Source organism: Accipiter gentilis, chromosome 1 (genome assembly GCF_929443795.1).
Source record: "Accipiter gentilis chromosome 1, bAccGen1.1, whole genome shotgun sequence".
Taxonomy (NCBI): Eukaryota; Metazoa; Chordata; class Aves; order Accipitriformes; family Accipitridae; genus Astur; species Astur gentilis.
The window spans coordinates 15,688,282-15,707,889 of record NC_064880.1 but is presented as its reverse complement, the minus strand read 5'-3'; the positions used below and the strand labels follow the sequence as shown (position 1 = coordinate 15,707,889).

The following is a 19,608-nucleotide window of genomic DNA, read 5'->3' as shown; positions in this document are numbered from 1 at the left end:
AATGTCGTATTGTGGGACTCCAACCCTAATCTCTGTACCAGGAATTAATAGGACACACAGAGGCTATTCCTTTCACAAGTATATTCCTTTGAAAAGAGCTTTCATTCTTAGTCTTAAATTTTAAGTGACCCAAGTACTTACACAGTAATCCTTTCAACTCATATTTCATTGAATCCAGAAGTTGCGGCTCGTAAGGTACTCTGCTGTGACAAAAAAACCCCCACTGATAATTGCACGCTGGAAATTATGACATGCTTATATGATGCACCCAAGAGGAGACAAAAATAACCACTGAAGGGCAGAAGGGTAAAACTGGGTTTATTGAGGACTAACTACATTAGGGTTGACTAAGAAGAAAAAAAAAGAAATCAAAGATGTTCAAACTGCAATCCAATCAAAATTTATTTTTAGTCCCTTGATTATTGTGAGTTTCATAATGCAATTTTGAGGGCCTACTGTTGCCTCCCATTAACACAGTTCTGTTATATATTCTGCGGTGTCTTGGTGGGAAATGATTCATTGGAGGGCTGGGATTTGACATTCGAGCACAGAAATGGAGAAAAACGTACTTTGATTCACCATGTTTTAAAAACACAAATTTACCCTCAGATGAAGCTTTAGTGATTTTTTGAAAGGACTGCATAAAAATAGAAATATTAGCTCTATAGAAGCAAAAGCCAGGAACCAACACTTAATCTTTATTAACTGGGAAAATTATATTGGGTTTGGTAAAGCACTTGTCAGAACATGCTGCTCAAAATTCACTTTTGCTGCCTGTTGGTGACAAGGGGAATTTCAGCTTAATGCCAAGGTGCTGGACAGGCAGGTCAGATACGTGTCACTTACCTGGCTACTAGATTGATCCAGTCAATCAACATGAAGGGTGATGCTGCAGTTTAAAAGACCCACTGCAATTACATCATTTGATCCAGTAGCATGGGAAATGATGAAATATTTTAAAACCTGTTGCCTCCCATAGACCATATTAAGACTTGACGATGACAGCATATGCAGACACTGGTCACTGGACTAATTTTGAAACCTCTGTTGCTATAAAGCAGGAAAAGGCTATTTTCAACAGAGTAAGAGTTTCTGAGCAAACGTGATGCAGGGAAAGGATTAGACATGATTCCCTGTTGCCTAGACAGAGTTGAACGGGTGAGGTCAACCTGCCCTTTGCTTGCAGCTGCTGACAGGGTGCTCTAGAAAAAAAGGTGATGGTACATCGTGGTGTGACTCTCACTTCAACAAACACAAACAATGTGCTGGCCCTGCATCACGGCCAGGAGGTTTCTAAGACTTTCTTCCTCAATAACATGAGGCTATGCACAGAATCTCACTCCTGCAAATGACTCAGCAGCCATAATGATTATTAGTTGTTTAGTTTCTGCCTATGAGCTCTCCCCTCGTCTTCTCAGACCCTTATCTGAAGTCATTGAAAAGAGCATCACCATCTGCAGTAAGTTTTGGGACAGGACCTTGAGTTGGTCAAGCCAGTCATTTCTGTCTTACAATGGCACAATGTGATTTCTCCTCCATGCATTAAATATCTGGACTGTCCCATTAGCTGAATCTTGGTTCTTTCGAAGCAAAACCAGTAATCTGGCAACCCTGACCAAAAGAAAACAGGGGAAATTTTGATCATTGGACAGAGGCATTCCTTGGAGACAACATACATCAAACATGACTTAAAGAAAGATTAAGTTTTATTCAGATAATATCTTGAGGAGTTTCCATTCTCATGTCAAATGATGAACACTTTTATTACGGGGAGAGGCTGGTTAATCTTTAACCATGAATTTACAAGAGGTTCTTAAAACAAACAACAAACATCTTGCAAAGCTTCACGAGATCTTCCTTTTATTTTGAAGAGTTTGTACTGTGAATGCTACCAGATTGATAGCTGCATTATGAAAGAAAGAACAAGTTGGGCAATGTGAACTACCCAATAAATCCCTACTGGGAAGATCACCTCTGGATAGGACAAAGGGGAACTCAGCCAAAAGCCTATGCTGAGGGAAGGGTTCAAAGGAGTTGTTCATGCGGTCCAAGTGTTTTCCAGAAAGAGTTGGACCTTGGGCCACTAACTAATTTCAAAAACATGGTAGACCAAGTGGCAGGTGACTGATGCCACCATTTTACATGGTAGGACCTTAGGGGGACTACTTCTCTAGCACAGGCTGAAGGTGATGAAAAGAATGTCATTAGCTTCAATGAATATTAAAAGTGGATCTGCACCCAATTCACCAGTCTCATAACCCAAACTCATAACCCCAACTCATAACGCATTCAGTTTCTTTAGTTAATTAATAGGATTTGTTATCAGGTAGAAATGCGATTCCTTTGAGGTGCCAAATTGCCATGCATGTTTCCTGCTGAAAGAAAGTGTTTGCATATACCAATGTTTCCAGAAAGCTTGAATGGAAAACCCTTTCGTGTCAGAAGTTTATTTTTATTGGTAAAATATTAAATAATATACAGAATTAAAAACTGCACTTACACTTCTGAGAAGAAATAATTCTTGGACAAATTATATGCTTGTTCCTGAGATTCCCTACATTTATTCCAGTAGCTGTGCACTCAAGACAGTACAAACCTTTATAATATAATCCTTTTCACAAAGTATTACAAAGTTTCTGCAGCTTCTTTTATTTTATACACACATACAGACTCACACTCTCACATGGCTGTACAACACTCACACATGTACAGAGTACACGCATACAGATGTGGAACCATACGTATGCATGTATACTAAGAAGAAAAAAAATAATAACAAGTCCATAGTTCAAGTCTATAGCGGCAAAACTTTTTTAGCAGGAGGATATAGGTTTACATTAGGGTTGCTCACATGCACCACTGCCATAGTGATCATTTCTGAACTCCTTTTATAAGAGCATGTTCCAATGACCATGTAAAGCAATGGGACAATTCCCGATGTCTTCACTGGCTTTTGGAATAAACTCTGATTTCTCCGATTTTTCTTTCTTTCTTTTTTTAAAATTTTTTTTTAGTTTAAAAGATTCCTCAATTTGAGCTCCTAACATCTGTCACAGAACTAAAAAATTGAACCTGGGAGAAAAGTGATCATTTGCCAGATTACTCACCCGGCATGTTTCAGGAAAACAGCACTAAAGTGGGCAGAGTGCAACTCTGTATGAGTCAGGGAAGATGCCATGACAAATGGGTCAGACCCGATAGCCTGAAATTATGCTCACAAAATGGTGCGTGCTTTGCTATGATCCCACTGCTTCAGTGCAGTCCCCATTTGTGGGAGGACTTGAACAACCTATGTGAGGTTACTGGAATTTGGCCCAAGGAGCGTGAACCTGTGAGCGACCACAACAGTCACCCACCGAATGCATTTTTCTTCTTGAACCCAAATGCAAGAGTCTGGGAAACAATTTTGGCAATCAATCAGAATAGGATACAGTCTCGTCACCTTTGTTATTACTAAAAAGAAATATCTTAAATACAAATTTAAAAGACAAAAGTGGCTACTGTGCATGCGCAGTAACTGCCTTTCAAAGAAATATGAACAGGATTTTTTTTTTTTTTTAATTACGTACCTAAATACATATTTACAGAACAGCGGCTTCAGTCTACTGGGGGGAAAAAAAGGCATTAAAAATACACTATATATAAATATGTATGATATGTAAAACAAGTCCCATCTAAACTTATATAAGACAAGGACAACTCTAAAGAAGCTTTTCTGGTCTCTCAGGTAGATAAAGGACATGAGTCCTGTAATTCTTACGCAGGCAAATCTCTCCCATTAGAGTAAATGGCAGTTTTGCCCTAGCTAAGAGATTAGGCCTAATCCAAAATCCATTATCAAAGTCAACCAGAGTCTCCACTGAGTGGGTTTTGGATCAGACCAAAAAATCTTTTTTTTCTTTTTTTTTTTTAAATTATTTTCAATAAACATCAATATTAAGTGCTTTTCTTAAAAAGAAAGCTCCAATTAAAAAAAGAAAAGAAAGGAAGAGGTAAGAACAGCTATGTCCTTAATTCATACACTGGATGTGTTTCAATGTCAAATAAAAGCAGGAGTTAAGGTACGGGCTTTAGTCTTAAGTTACAGTTTCTCACCTTTTGTCAGTCACAATCTTAATTTACGTAGTTACATGAACCTTATCTTTGAATGTATTTAAGACAGAATATTTTGTTTCACCGATTTGTGTGGACTGAGGAAAGAAAAAAGAAACCACTGTACATTAATAAGACGTCAGGGAAAGTATTGCACTTGAACAGAAAAATAACCCAAAAAGGTGATTTTGTTGGTGAATTTTTTTTTAAACTAATATAAGCAAATCATCCATGTCGGCAATAAGTACGTTTAGAAAGCAGGATCCAAGAATGAAGCATAAGAAGCAAATCTGGGGTTGGTAACCCCCACCCTGGAATACAGCAGTAGTAAAACTCTTTTTTAAAGCATTTTCTTCCAACAGGAAAAAAAAATTATATGACTTTTTTTACTTTACAGTTTTAAATCTTTCTAAACATTTGCATTAAAAGTTTCCAGTTTCTCATAAAAAGATATACATTTTAGAAAAAAAAAATACAACCAGAAAATAAAACCAACTAAAAAGGAAGGCAAATATACAGTATAATAATTACATCACTGTGGAGTTATCTCGGAAGGTACCCTAGATCTTTAAAGTGTTACAAAGAGTACGTACCTTAATTTTTTTGTTTTCTCAAATCAACTATCTTTTTTTCTTTTTCCTGTTTTTAATATAAAACTACACTTGAGTACAAAAATATGTAAACAGACTGTACAGCCAATGAACAAAAAAAAAAACCAAAACCAAAAAACAAACCCCCAAACCCCTAGACAGCCCAAAGCTACAGGAGATAAGAGCAGGCCCAGACTTAAAGCTCAGAGAAGGAAAAGGGGGAGAGAGAAAGAAAAAAACACTGAAAACCAGAGGAGACTGCTACATGGCAGAGGAAGTGAACATGTTCAAGCTCTGAGGACACTTGACAATTTGTCAAATAATTGATCACAGTTTCAGAATCTGAACAACTACAAAGATAACCAAAAAGTCCTTCCCTTGTTACAGTGTGTTCAGGAATGAACATCCATTTCCAGTAAGCAATGTCAAATCCCAGTAAGTGCATAGTAGGGGATTCAGTGACCTCTACCCCTTGAAGAAGCTTTTCTTATTCGATGTCACTTGAGGTAAAACTAAATGGCCTGATTTACTGCAAACTGGCCTTGTTGTGCCAATAACAAAGTCATCCTCTCCACCACACCTTGTGGGAGGCGTCCATATTTTATCTGTGATTGATAACACGGACTAGAGGCTACAGGTATTCATGTATCGCCGAGTGTGAGGGATTAAGGCTACTACACAAATGTAAGCGAACGCGTCTTCACCACAGAGCCCCGCTACCTAGTGCTGATGACTGAGAACTAATCAGAGGTGCTGTGCTGCACCAATTAGCAAATAAGTCCCCGATCTCACAAATAATGGTAATTATTAAGCACATGGTTAACTGCAAAGCTCCTGTGCACTTCCAGATCTAATCGAAGGGATGGCAGGAGGCTAATCATGTGCTCAAATGTTTTCTTGGGCTGCAGTGCAGTCACCTAAAACAACACCTGCTGCAGGAAGGAATCATCAGCCCAAGCTTTGGGTCAAGCTGCTCCCTTTCGCCCCTCTTGACACACGATCTGATTAACTTTGTTTTCATTCATTCAGTTAAAATACTTCACATACTGCTAGTAAATACATCACAGTATTTTTTTGTAACTGTTAATAGTATTAGGTTTCACTACAGCAATGTAAGTCTGTTGAAATGGTCATTTCGGTGCACTGATTAATTAGGTCCCATGATTTGTATGTAAAGGAAAAGTTTTTACAGAAGGAGAGAGCATGGGCAGTTATCCTCTCAGATGAGGATGCACATGAGCATACCAATAACCACCTTTCCGAAGGCTGGAAGCGAACAAGAACCGGGAATGCTTGTCTGCATGATCAACTGGAGAGCTAGGTGATTTAAATAGATACCAGTTTTATTGTTATCGTGGCCTGTTAGTGTGCAGCATGGCAAAACGTCAGCACACCACCTCCTCCTGACTGTCCTGTATTCACTTCAGAGCCTCAGTGGAGAAGGACAGAAATCACACGCTTCCAGGCATGGCTGTAGGAGGCTAAATTAGAAACCAGTGATGTTCTCCTTGGCCTATACTTCACAGGAACTCTTAATGAGATAAAAGGGAATATATTTACTACAAAGCAAATTCTGCCTCTTTTCTACCTAATTCCTCCTCCCACATACTCTCTGTGACCACCATGCGCCCAGGCCCCAGCAGAGGAGGTGCCAAGGAGCTGGCACCGGGCTGCCGCCGGGCTCAGGGTCTGATCTAGTCACCTCCCCTGACGGCACACTTAGATGTTGCACCCGTGCAGGGTAAATAACTAGATCTGAAACTAGGTCACCAACCTGCCAGAAAAGTACCAAAACAAACACTGCGCTTTTCACCAAAGTGTTCTAGCTAATAAACCCCCATAACGTCTTCTACAGATGGGCTTCTCTCATCTCTACATCAATTATTAGGACGGCAGAAGCATGACGGTCAAACTTGCAAACCATTTCCAAAGGACTTTTGTTCCTGCTGGATTTCTTTTTCCAGGTTGAAGCAAGTGGCAGGTGCTTTAAATTCTGCTTCCCGTTCCTAAGTGGGAACTTAAAAGCACAGCAAAGTCAATTTTCAAGCCTGCTTTACTTAAAGCTGTGGAGGGGAAGAAAACAGGAGATTTCTGCCCTGGCATTCTACAGGACAGTGTGCAGCTGGGGCTTTTGCAGCAAGTCTTGGTGCCGCTCTGGGGATGCTATGTTGGTTGGGACCGGCTCCAAGACCAGCTCTGGCTGGATAGCTGGAATGCACTTTGCTAGGGTAATTTTCAGCCCTTCCCACTCCCAAAAGCCAGCTGAGTCCGGCACATCTCATGGCAAAGTACTAAGACAGTCTTCTCTCTCAGTCAAGCTGCCGAGGAAGGTGCAGAAGGGGAGAGGGATCTGCCTCGCTACTCTGTAGGAGAAGGGATGTTTACTTTGGGTTGGTTTTCGTTCTGCATTCTGAAAGGATATGGTAGGATATCATGAATGACATCACAAACTTCCAAAATGCATTTGAAAAAGGCACATATACAATAAAGCATATATCTAATTATATGACACCGTATATATATAAATATACTTTCTCAAAATCTCCAGCTGCCCTAGATCGCAGGCCATTACTACCATCCATTTTTGTTTTTAAATGATACTAAGCCAAGCTAAGATGCAAATTTATAGTGTCAAAGCCAATTTCATCCCACTTTTCCTAAAATCCCGCACTGAGTTTAGGCGACCCCGGTATCAGTGCAGCCTCCCTTCTCCCTCCTCATTATGTTATAACACACAACAAAGAGTTAAAGAAAGGAATACTATCTAGTAAAGGAACTGTATTACTGTGGCTTTTGTCCTTGGCTGAAATAAGCAGCTTTCCCTAAATTATTTCCAAAGTTTCTTTCTGGAGGAAGGAGTGTCAGTTGTCTGGCTTCTTTCAAATACGAACAAGCTAGCTCCGGACCTAGACAACAGTAATAATGTCCTATTAAAGGCCAGTTTTGAAGGGTTTGGTTTAATTCCTGGCCTCCTCTTTTGCCTGTCAGCCCCAATTTAGGAATGCCCTTGTAAACAGAAAGAAATATGGAAACTCTTAAGATTAAGAATTTCTTCACCTTGTAGTAAATGTACTTTAGTTCCACATGGCTATTTTGTGAGCTCTGTCCTCACACTGTAGAAACTACTACCATTAAAAAATCAGGCCAATTAACAAATTTAGATTCTTTCTCTCTGATACAGACCCATAGAGGTTAATGCCTAGACACCTTTCACATCACATCATAGATGGAAGCACTTTTTAAGGAGAATAAAATTGTTTTAATCCCATAAGTTATTGAGTAAAGAGCTAGCTTTACTGAAAAATGCTATATATTTTGATGTGCACTCCTAAATGATTGCAAAGAGAGGTGGCTGTAAAATTCATTGGCCATAACAGCAGATATATAGATAATGCCCTTTGCTCCAAGAATATGGATCATACCAAGAGCAGAATAAGGAGTCACAATTCTCTTTCAATTAATAGGCTTGTAATACTCTAAATTGAGTCAGAATCTTGCCATTTTTGATGTAAAAAGACACAAAAGGTTTTACTGGCAGGGATGTGTGCAGAAATGGCGTGGGGGGGGGTTTTATAAATGAAAATGGGGAATGCTCACAGGAAGCCAATTCTAAATTTGCAAATGCATGTTTTTAACTGGAAACCTGATTCCAAGAATTTCAAGAGAGTCCAATAAAAATCAGCCAGGTTCGATTTCCAACACCAAATACTTAGAACAAATGGATCCGCAGGCCAAGGATTATCTACTGAAATTCCTTGTACACTGCGAATGACTAATGAACTTGACAAAACTCAAGAGCTTTTCTTAGAAATCTACAGAGAGCAAGTACGAAAAAAAAAAATCTCAGAGGCCCCATTTTGCACACTTCCACATAGGGGCAAACTGCTTTATATAAAACCCTCCAATAATTTTCAGTAGGAAGTGAATGCTAAAATAAATGCTAGTCCAAAACTTTGTTCTAAATTTGAACTAGAATTTAATCTTTCTCCTTTCCCAGGCTCTAGGATGAAAAACTTCAATGAGTGTTCAGAAAAGGACATTGAAAATAAAAATTAATGCAACCCCTCAGCTTCTTGCTCTCCAAAAAATGCAGTTGTTGGAAGATAACTGAACCAGAGTGTCTCCCTACTGCCTCCCCAGTTCTCTGTGCCTGTGACACCAGGACATGGCAGTGCTCACATACAGATCTCTCATGCTACCATTGGAACAAGAAGTTGGGCTTAACTGAAGCCAGCTACAAAACCACTGAACTTCCCCGCCCAATCTTTTCAACATCTACAGAATATAGACTACAGGAGGTACCAATGAATCATCAATGAATGAAAGTGCACACTAACAAACTGCAGATATAACTGCAGCTAACTTATTTGCGGATAGAGATTCCACAAGAGATTCTCTCCCTTTCCCGTATTCCGGTGCTTTTCCAAACACAGGCAGAATTTCTTAACACGTTTTCCCTAGTGCTAACTATTCGAAGAAACCATAGCCCACGTTCTTTCCACTGACCACAGAGGGGAGAACAGAGTGTTGTCCCCCAGAGACTGAAAGGGATTGTTGGAAACCCTTTTCTCTGGCTCAGGCATGCGTCTTTCTGGAGGCCAATGCAAGCCTAGTGACCTTCAGGCCCAGCACCATTCCCTTTGCACATTGTTCTTAAAAGACCTTTCCCACCTCAGCACTCCTTTGATTGCACCAAGCACAAGAAAATGAGAACGGTCTGGAGGACGGCAGCGGTTCATTTGCCTGAGTTTTCTCTGCATTAGGATGAAGAAAGAAGGAGGGGGAGGAACCCAACAACATTAAGAACAATGTTGGGAATAGGTCTTTAAATCTGTCTCTCCAAAGCCCGTATATTCCCAGCCTTGATAGCTCTCACATTACACAAGATGACATTTCTCTCCATATTGTATTATAATTAATAGGCTACTGCCAGACTTTACCAGCTCCTACTTAATAGCATTTCAGTGCTGGGAAGCAGTCGTCAGGTAATCTGGCCATGATCTACTGTATCCTTTCTAAACACAGGTTCTAGCTGCCAAGAATGTCACCATAAAAAGATTTCAATCAATACCACTCAGCTCCTACTTTCAAATGCTCCAGGTCTAGGAAGAGAAGAAGAAAAAAACCAGTACCCTCAAAACGAACAGCAAACTGGCATATGCATCGAGTACGCAGATTGAAGTGAGCAGATGGGAATTCATTATGGCCTGATCTTGCTCTCTCTTTTATACTTTAGTAACTTTATACTTTGGAAAAGGTCTCACTAAGCGCACGGAGACCATGTGCACAGAAAGGGTTAAACCCATGCAGATCTTTCCATTCTCAAGCTGTGCTCTTGTTGCCAAACAACAACTTTTCAACTATGATTGGTACAAACAGTTGGGTTTCAATGGCAATCTGTCACATAGGTTTAAGCCCAATTTTTACTGATGCAACCTGCAGCTCACTGGGTGGTTGCTGTCTTTGTTATTTATTGGGAGAGAAAGAAAGGAAACAAAAGAGATTGGTGGTTTTTTTCTCTTGTCCAGGCTGTAGCTCAAGGACTTGCTCTGGAGTTGGTTTCTCCATTTGTTTTCCCTACAGTGAAATTAATGAATTAGGAATAAAAATGAAATCTGCAAATCCAAATCAAAGCACAGCACCTGCATCTCCATGTATCACTTTCTGAAGAAGTAAGGAAAGGTCACATGCGATCTGTTCGTTTGCAGGGCTTCTGTGCTCTCCAAGAGCAAAGGCTATCCACCAAAATCTGCAAGCACTTTCACCCCTAAATTAAAGCAGAATTGATAACTTAAAACCAAAAGGAAGTCACTGGTTCAGCAAATTAGCAAATAAGATGTCAACAAGAGAAAAAATGGTCAGGGCTCAGATCCTGATGTAGCTGAAGTAGTTGGGGTAGTTCCATTAAATTCAATGGGGCCAAGAGGATTAATGCTGGCCAAGGATCTGGCTGCTAGCATTTTCCCAGCTGCAAGTCTTAGTTTAGGCTGTTGCCAAGAGGTTAACACTGTGATAAGAAAGTATTTATATAGGTATATATAGATATATAATTATATTTAAAGAACACTTTGCTACTAGTACTTTTGTAATTTTAAAAGAAAATTATTTCAGAAGAGCGGCAGAACCTCTTGAATAAACTGCAGACTCTTTCACCCACTCCTAGGCCACTTGCTGTCCTAGAAGCAAGTTTAAATGTTATTTCTAAATGCTATTTCTTAAAACATAGGGTGCAACTAAATAAGCAAGGCTCCCAAGGGTCTCTAAGAAGCCAGTGAATCAACACATGGGCATGGAGTAACAGCAAATCAACAATTCTAAAAAAGGTGCTTCATAAGTTAAGGAAAATAAAAATACAAAGCCTCAGACTTACCACAGAAGGCCCTCAGACTTATGAAACTAAACTGCTGTAATGTGGTACAGTGTTAGGACATAAATTTTTTTTTTTTTTTTTTTTTTTTTAATTTACATTCTAGAGGAGCAATACACACTGAACCCAGGAAAACAGCTCACCCTAGAAAGTAATTTTGAAAGGAATATCAACTTTGACTCGTGCTCCTAAATCCTTAACAGTTTTGCTTTAAAAATAATTGTTCATTCTGCAGAATTAAGTTCCCCCACCTTCTCCTCCAGTCACTAAAACCCCACACCGTATCTACACGTTTGAAAAAGGCTTTCCTCTGAAATGTTTCTACCTATTCATCTGAAATTGTAAATGCGTGGCATCTCATTGGGACTTTAAAGCACCTAGCAAGGTGGAGCGATATTCCAAAACAGGACATGATGTATAGCTGATTGAGACAGAAATGGACTGCCTTTCAATTCCCACAGAAAGTGAGGCGCGTCACTCACCAAAAAGCGACGGCAACAACAAACCCCTCTTTTATCCCTTCCCTTCCTTCTTTCCATTCTTAAGCTGGGCAGAGCAAATGAGGTTGGGTTCACAAAAAATAAGGTTAATAATAATAATTCAACAACAACAACAACAGCAACAACAACAAAATAGGCGTCTCAATGTCTGAGGAAAAGTGGGATTGTAAGTGCAGTGTTTCTTCATGTGCAGTTCTTCTACTTCATACAAGTCCCCTTTGGATGAGAAGGCCTAGTGGAATGTGTGCTCCCCTCGGACTATGTGTGATGAGAACTCATAGCGGTCCTGGCTTCGGTAGCCACAGATGTTGCACTCTAGCGGGTCCCGGTAGCCATGGCAGCCCATGTGGATGGTGTACATGACATGGTCCAGGAAAAGGACACGACAGTGCTCGCATTTGAAAGCCCTAATCTGCTCCCCTTCTCCGTTGATGACCTTGTAGATATCCTTTAAAGAGCCCTTAGAAGCTTTTGTGACATCCAAAGCCTTGGCGTCCTCCTTCATATAAGCCGGGCTTGGCTTTCTCTTGGGATTTAAGGCAGAGTTTCCTTGGTAGGACTGGCGGTCTTCATGGCTGCTCTCTGAGTCAGTAGAATCCAGGCAGCTATTGCTGGGGGAGCCCTCTCTATCCTGGGTTCGACTCTTTGGTCTGATGAGGGAGATCGGGCCATCCATGTTGTTCTCGTGACTGTCAGCTGTTTCCCTGCTAATAGGCCTTTCTATCCTGTTAGGATGATAGACCTGAGCGTAAGCTGAGCTGATGACTGGGGCCACCTCTGCAATTGTGCTTGGTGTGTGCTGCATCAGGGGGTGAAGTGCCTCAGCTCCAAGGTAGGTGATTGCATTGTTGATGGCTTGGTCCATCATGTGAGACTGCATCAGCTCAGCCTCCTTCTCATAGGTTAGGTTCATATCAAAGGGAATATCTGGATAGCCAAATCTCATAAGCTTTTCACCTAAGGGACAAGAGCAAATCAGAATGAGAAAAATCAACATAATCGCTCCAAGGTTTCACTGTAAAAGGGGTAGGGAGGGACAGAAACCCCCTGACTTGGGGTGAAATTCATCCCAGAGTCCAAAGTCAGCCTCATTCTACTTGTTTACTGACCTCCTACAAAGTTTCTGTCCTGAGATGGGTAAAACAGCAACCTCACCAACCACTTTTTTGTTTGTTTTAGTGCAGGTGAAGTATGTGGCTGCAGCAACCTCCAGATCGATTCCAAACTTTCCAATGGGCCTGACTGTGCCCGCGCTTCAAGTTAGGGAAATACACGTTAACTGGTAGAAAATGGGATTGAACCACCAAGGTCAACGAAGCTCCACTGGTTTATACCATTAGACATACTCTCCCAAAATTAAAGGAGATATGTCCCTGCACCCTGAGGTGCCTCATACATACCTTACAACAGGACTGCATAGCGAGAAACCTAAGCAACAGGTACAGGGGGCTGGTGTGGTGGCTTCTTTAGAGCCACAGTATGTAAATCCTTCAACCAGCAGAAAAACTATAAAATGACCTCATGTGGCCACAGAACAGAGCAAGTAACAGGTGCACTGGGTGCTGATCTGCCATCTCACGTTCAGGCTATAGTATCTTTGTAGTTCTCCCCTCAAAAAAAATCCTATCCCAATGTTCTGGGCTGAGAAAAGAAATACACACACACCCCCAGTGTCTATTTAGGCAAGAAAACAAAACAGAGAAACTTCATTTGGTAAAAGGCAAAAGCAACTTCATTGACACAGGATAAATAAATACATAATGATGATGAAGCTGGCTGATTCATCACTATGTGAATCCGAATTCACATCCTTGTAACTTTTTTAAACCAATGGCATTACAGATATGTGAAACCAGAACCACATGCTGGTAAATTATGCTAGTCACAAGGCATGTTACATATCACAGCTCTTCTTTGAGGTTAACAAATTTACCACTACTTACATCAGGGCTCAGCTCAGCAGCACTGCTTTTCCAGTGATGGCTTTAGAGTATCAGTACAAGGGAAGTTCATATAATAACTCTTCTTTTTAAATAGAAAAGGTTATATGTATAACTATATGTGTAAGATACAAGATATAGATGGTCATACATGTTCACACACACACAAGTATTAGCTAGTTGTAGACAGTTAACTTTTTAAGCTGCAAAGTCTGATAAATAATTTTGGTTGGTTTTCATTTTCTTGGTTACTTTTCACTGCCTCAGTACATAAACCCAGACTTTTGTTCAATAATGTAACCTAATAAATTCAAGGAGTCGCTACGTACAACTGGTTTGGCTAACCATGAGTTAAAGAACTCAAGAATCTTCTATCACCTTTTGCCAAAATTGCTTGGAACAAAACGTGTGTAAACCACCGTAAGAAAGGAAGAGAACTGTAAGCCCAAATCTCTTCCAAATAGCATTAGTACATTTCAACATAGCTATCACTCAGCATTTTATTTTTGACTATAATAATTCATTCCACTTAGTGTGGCTTATCTTAAAGTGATGCATAAAGAGAGAAATAATTTTACATTACCCATGGTACAATCATGTTATCCTTAGAGATGATGCATCACTTTTGCTTGGGAACTTAGCCCTGATTAGCAAGGTAATTAAATGCAAGTCTAAAGTGAAGCACGTGAATATTCCTACTCTCTTCAGCAGTACTGTTCACATGCTTCTGATGTTCATGTACCTCACTATGTTTCCCTACGGATGGCTGTGTTACCCTTATAGCTTACCAAAAGAAAGCATAGTGTAGAAAACTCTTCCTTTGATACACATCAGACACTTGGAGAAAAACAGGGAAGGAAGGAAGGAAGAAGCAAACAGTGCTACAACGACAGCCTTTGTAATCTAACATGACCTAAGGGTGATTCTTGCCGTCAAACATCCTCTTCTCAGTGTTTCTGCATTGGGCTGGCAGTCTTGCTGTCTGTGATGGCTGTTCTGCTGCTGATTGGATGGACAACTCTGTAACGGAAGGTGGCTCCAGCTTCACTTGAAATTGAGCAGCTCCTTCCCAGGTGGGGCCAAAGTAGAACTGGAGGACAGCTCCAGGAGGCATGTGGTGTCTTTGGCACGGTGGGAAGAAAGAAATGAAACTGGAAAAGTCCATTGGACCCTATCACCTGCTCTGGCCACCTGTATCGTTCCTGTGTTTGAATAAAGAACTAGGTCTGGTGAGAGTCTGATTCAGTCTCCAAACACACTGTCAGTCCTTTGCAGGCTATATAGATCAAGAAATAATACCTATCCTTTATGGACTACTTGGATGAATGAGGCAAACCTTATTTTGATTCCTTTTATTTTCCACATTTAGTTATTCCACCACAGACAGCAGAGTAGAGAAAATTGTAAATTGCCAGTGACCTGAATTATTCATTCCTTTAATTATGAACTGGTTCCAAAGATGTCAGAGCCTTCAAAATGAAACGTGACATAAAAAAGTAAAATAAATGATAACATGGGGAGGAGAGGGCATAAAACAAAGAGCTCAGAAGAAACATTAACAAACCAGTCCAACATGGTTTTCAATTTTAAATCCCCTTTAGCCAAATCTGTACTTAAAACTAAACTAATCAGATTCATCATTTTGAATTTGCATGCAAAATTATGCTCAAGTTCTATTTATTCTTGCCCTACATTAGTGAAGTAGAAGAAGAAACATTCTCCACTGTGGTCATTTTATCATATGACATTCAAAAGAACCTCAAAACAGGTATTTGAAACTAGATCAAAGCACACACACACAGCTGTCCTGTGATACCTGTAGTCCATCTCATCAAGTATCTAAAGCAGCTGCAATGCTGGACACGTGGGAGAAAGCTGCAAGAAATCTTGGAGAAAGCAGTTACAGAATTTACCACTGGGTAAATTTCTTCCAGACCCCCATTAACTAGAAGTTGACTCTAATTTTGAAGCTGGTTGATCTTCATCTGTTCTGAGATGCCGGTGTATTTTTAATTCTTACTATAACAGCCGTGGTCTTATCGTAAGCCACATAAATGTCTCCTTTTGTATCCTGCCAGTTCTTAACCTCAGTGACACTCTGTGAGAGTAAGCACCACATTCAAACTGAAAATACGTGAATCTGCTTCATGATCAGCTTGAAGATGGTTACTTTCAATTTCAATAGTGTCTGCTTCACTGAAGGGGAAGCAAAAAGAAGTACTCAGACTCCTGCGCATCAGAAGTTATACTTGCTGCCTCCACTATTTCAACAGGTTTGGTAAGACTAGTACCTCAATAGCAGATATATAACCAAGTCTCTCACTCAGAAATTAACTCTATTTGCTGTATGCCGCTTCCTTTCCTCCCGAAATTTCAGCCAGAGTAGAGACTGTGGTCCATAACCAAAGTCCCTGGGAGATTGCTGATCAGAAAGAGCAGTAAAGCATTGATAGATGTAGCATGCAAAGATTTTAGCTTATGATTACATGACCTTCTCATAAACACCATTAAGTTGTTTTGGACAGGTGCCACACTTGCAGTATGCACAAGAAAATTTCCTGCAAGCAAGAGAACCATTACAAGTTCTTCCTGATAGAGTTGAACAATATTTCATTGGGGAGAAAATGGGAAGAAAATTAAGGTCATGGTGAAAAAAAGAAAAGTAGCAAAGCAAAGACTGCTGGTTTTCAATTCAAACGCTGTGATGCCATGAAAGATCAGAAAAGGCAGCAAAATAAGATACAGTAAATATGAAAGAGGATGCTTTTCCCCTACAGCTAGATCTGGAAAAAAACCTGCATGTCACATGAAACCCTGAATTCCTAGCCCCAGAAAAATGGAATACTGAAATGATCTGTTACACCTTTAGAAGAAACAGGTTTATCTAACAACAAAGTAGTATAGCCTACAGAAGAGAATAATAATCTGCTACAGTGTATCTCAGGCAAGGATTTCCAATCAGTACATTTGCCTTTGAAGAAAATAACAACATATGGTCAATTGCACGTGACTGGACAAGTAAAATAACCTTTCTGGTCTAAAAAAGAGACCATAATCTACAGCTTCCAAAAATGGATTCAACTTATACCACCCAAAAAGTGAGTTGCATCAGTTGCAAGGTATACTTACAATCAGTAAACTATACTGCTTTGAGAGCAGGCATGGGTACACCAGAATTTAAGGGAAGGGAGAAAGGTCTCCAGTCCTCTCAGATAAAATCTCTAGCCCCTGCAAAGATAACCTCCGAGAGGTATTGCAAACACAATTCTGTTCAAGTCTTTGGACAGCCTCGGAGGGGGGGGGGGCCGGAAGAGCAAGAGGTGTGAACTGCCCTTCTTCCTTTTGAGGCTGTAATGTTTCTGAGGTCTAGACACACCAGTTTAAGTGTCAGCATGGCTATTTCACCGTTGATCGTTGATCAGAACCTGCAAGAATGTACAGCACTTGCTGAGACAATACTAGGGAAACCTGCTATGATGGGGCCATGTTTACAATCTCATAAAGCTGTATTTGTCTTGTCAGTAGAGTCCTGCTCCCATTTCCACCCTCTTCAACCCCAACAGTTTTCACAGCAGTAAATTAAATCAGTATAAATCCTCCCATTCTTATCAGCTATACAGTAATTCATTTCAGACCACTCTTAAAGACAACAGTCTAAGACTTAAGCTTTTATCTTAGAAGGACTAATAACAGTATAGGAACTACTGATGCCTCCCAGCATTCCTCCTGTGGGGTGGGTTGTTCCTGACCTAACCTTGGCTTAGCACTGATATTTAGGAATGGTCAGATGACTGAGAGCAGCCAGGTCAGTGTGTCAGTGCCCCCCAGGCAAGCTGCTGCATGCTGCTAGCTCCCTACTATTCCAAACCATGTGAGTTAGCTTAAAACCACCTTTAGTGGTGATTTAACAAATCCATCTGAATCTGCATTTAGCTGAGGGGCAATGACTGTTCTAAATGGCTGTGGTAATTGCTTACAGTCCTCTGATCCTCTCTCTGTAAGTGTCCTCAGTGTAGGCAGAATGAGTATTTGACACCCTTAAAATCTGTACAACTGTCCTTCCAGGGAGCGAGCATGGAAAACCCATATTACGCGACTTTGGAGTCTAGCAGCATACACTTGCCCAAATAATTCTCTGTCCCAGTTCCCTTCCTAAGTTTAGCACTGCCTCAGCTGCAGTAAAAAGCTTTAAGCTACATTAAAATTTCCCATACTGTCTCCTGTTACAAGCTGAACAATTTTAAGATGTCAAGGTACAAAGCAAAATATGAATTCTGGGCCTAAACTTCCTCATGCCAGTATTATCAGACCAGTTGTTGTCAACTCTCAAGAATTTAATACAAGTTACAAGCACTGAGATACTTGTGGTTGTTTTTTGTTTGTTTTTTTTTTAAACACACACACATATGGAGACAAATAATTGTATGAGAGTCTTAGTTTTTATTTGCTGGGACAAGGAGAAGGAAGGATGACAAGTCTAAATCTCAAAAGGGCCAGAGAAAAGTTAAAAAAAACCAAAACAGCCTTAAGGCACTGTAAAAAGCTCAAGATTTTCTAAGCCTTTTTCATGATTCTGGGGATCTCACTTTTGAACTCTCTGGCTTGGTAAAAGTAATTAAATAATTTTCAGGATTTCTTGCTGTGATTTAACCATCTCCATTGTTGTCCCTCCCCATCACAAACAAGTTCTGAGTGCGCTACTTTTTCCTTTGTTCTTTTGGCTCTTACAAATTACAAGTAGCCTATACCTACACACTAAAAATAATAAAAGGCGTATTTCAAGCTTACCCACAAACTTCTGTGGGGTGGAGCTTTTACGCTTTCCCATGTTGCTTGTCAGCTTCTCTATAACAGCAGGTCTCTCAAAAGGCACCAGAGAAATATTGTTGTCCATCACAGGCTCTTGTTCCTTACAATCTTCCATAGGAGGTACTACATAAAACCAAAAAATCGTATCAGACAAGTCTGGTCTACACTTTACAGACAACGCAAATCATTTGAGCCCTGCTGATTGCGCAACAAGCGCAACACAAAATAAAGCAAGGTGCAAGAACACACTGGGCATCAAGACAGCAATCACCTTTAAGCAGAGCCACATTTACAAAACATCTCTCTTTGGGACCATCTCATTTATCAGAAGCCCAACTTTAAGCATTTATTAAAGGACTTGTTTTGTTCTGAATATTCAAGATCCCCAGTGAAGAGGGAACACTTTTGAAAACTCACTCTGTAGATGACATTTTCTGTTATTCTCCCTTCAATATGGTCACCTGTTGCCCATGTAACTTTTTAGTTATAATTCTTTGTGCATTCCCTTAACTTCATGCTTACCATATGGCATGCTTACTGTTCTTATTCTCTTTTTGCACTAAATTCAATGACTAAAAAACATACAAAGCTTTGATGACTTGTGTTTCCTGGGCCTGGCTATGTGTTCCCCAAGACAAAGGCTTCCCAAATGGAAGACCTGTTAAAGCGTGTCTTCTCTCTCTATACGCGAGATTGTAAAATCAACAAACACTGTACTGGAGTGAAAGGATTAACATTGTATGGAAATTCCCTTCAGAATCAGTCACAGAACCTACCAATTTTTTAATTAATATTTTATCCCTTCAAACACAGACCTAACTAACAACCTGTGAATGTGAGTCTTCTGTGTCTGTCCTTCCAGTTTTTGGGATCAGCAGGGAGCACTCTTGTGCTAACTATGTTAGGAGAATGCTCATACATTGTCTTTGAGACAATAACAAGAAATCAATGACCCTTTCTGTCTTTACTCATTTTACTCATTGTTGCTTGTTGGGTTAGGGAATAAGGTGCTAGAGCAAAAGAAGTATAGGCATTGCTTCTGACCAGGGTAGTGACCAACTCGCACAGGGTCTTATGTTACTTGCTGACATAGCTATTCACTAAATACCTACAAAGTATTCTGTTTTTGTTGAGCATCCTCTTATAAACACCAAGAAGGCTCAGCAGTACCATGCTGAGGATCAGGCCCAGAGAGCCTGAGTCATTTGCAGTACATGTCAAGTGTGATTCCATGTGTAGGTCTGCTGCCATGAATTTAGTACATGGCCTAATTGTCCCACACTCAACTTCAGAAGGTAGCAAGAGAAACG

At 40.2% G+C, this 19,608-nt stretch overlaps 1 protein-coding gene across 8 annotated transcripts in view; it reads right to left on the bottom strand.

The window, feature by feature from the left end:
* Positions 1-1,911: 1,911 nt before the first annotated feature.
* Positions 1,912-19,608, bottom strand: part of IKZF2 (IKAROS family zinc finger 2) — a 121,440-nt gene continuing 103,743 nt past the window's right edge. For 6 of the 8 annotated variants that reach the window (XM_049800622.1, XM_049800613.1, XM_049800640.1 and 3 more), the window contains 2 exons: positions 18,278-18,421; positions 1,912-12,506 (listed from right to left, as the gene is read on the bottom strand). In XM_049800622.1, coding sequence (XP_049656579.1) covers positions 11,782-12,506; positions 18,278-18,421 — 869 coding nt within the window. In that variant the 3' untranslated portion in view covers positions 1,912-11,781. The remainder of the gene's footprint in view (positions 12,507-18,277; positions 18,422-19,608) is intronic. The other 2 variants (XM_049800678.1, XM_049800669.1) reach the window with 1 other exon arrangement.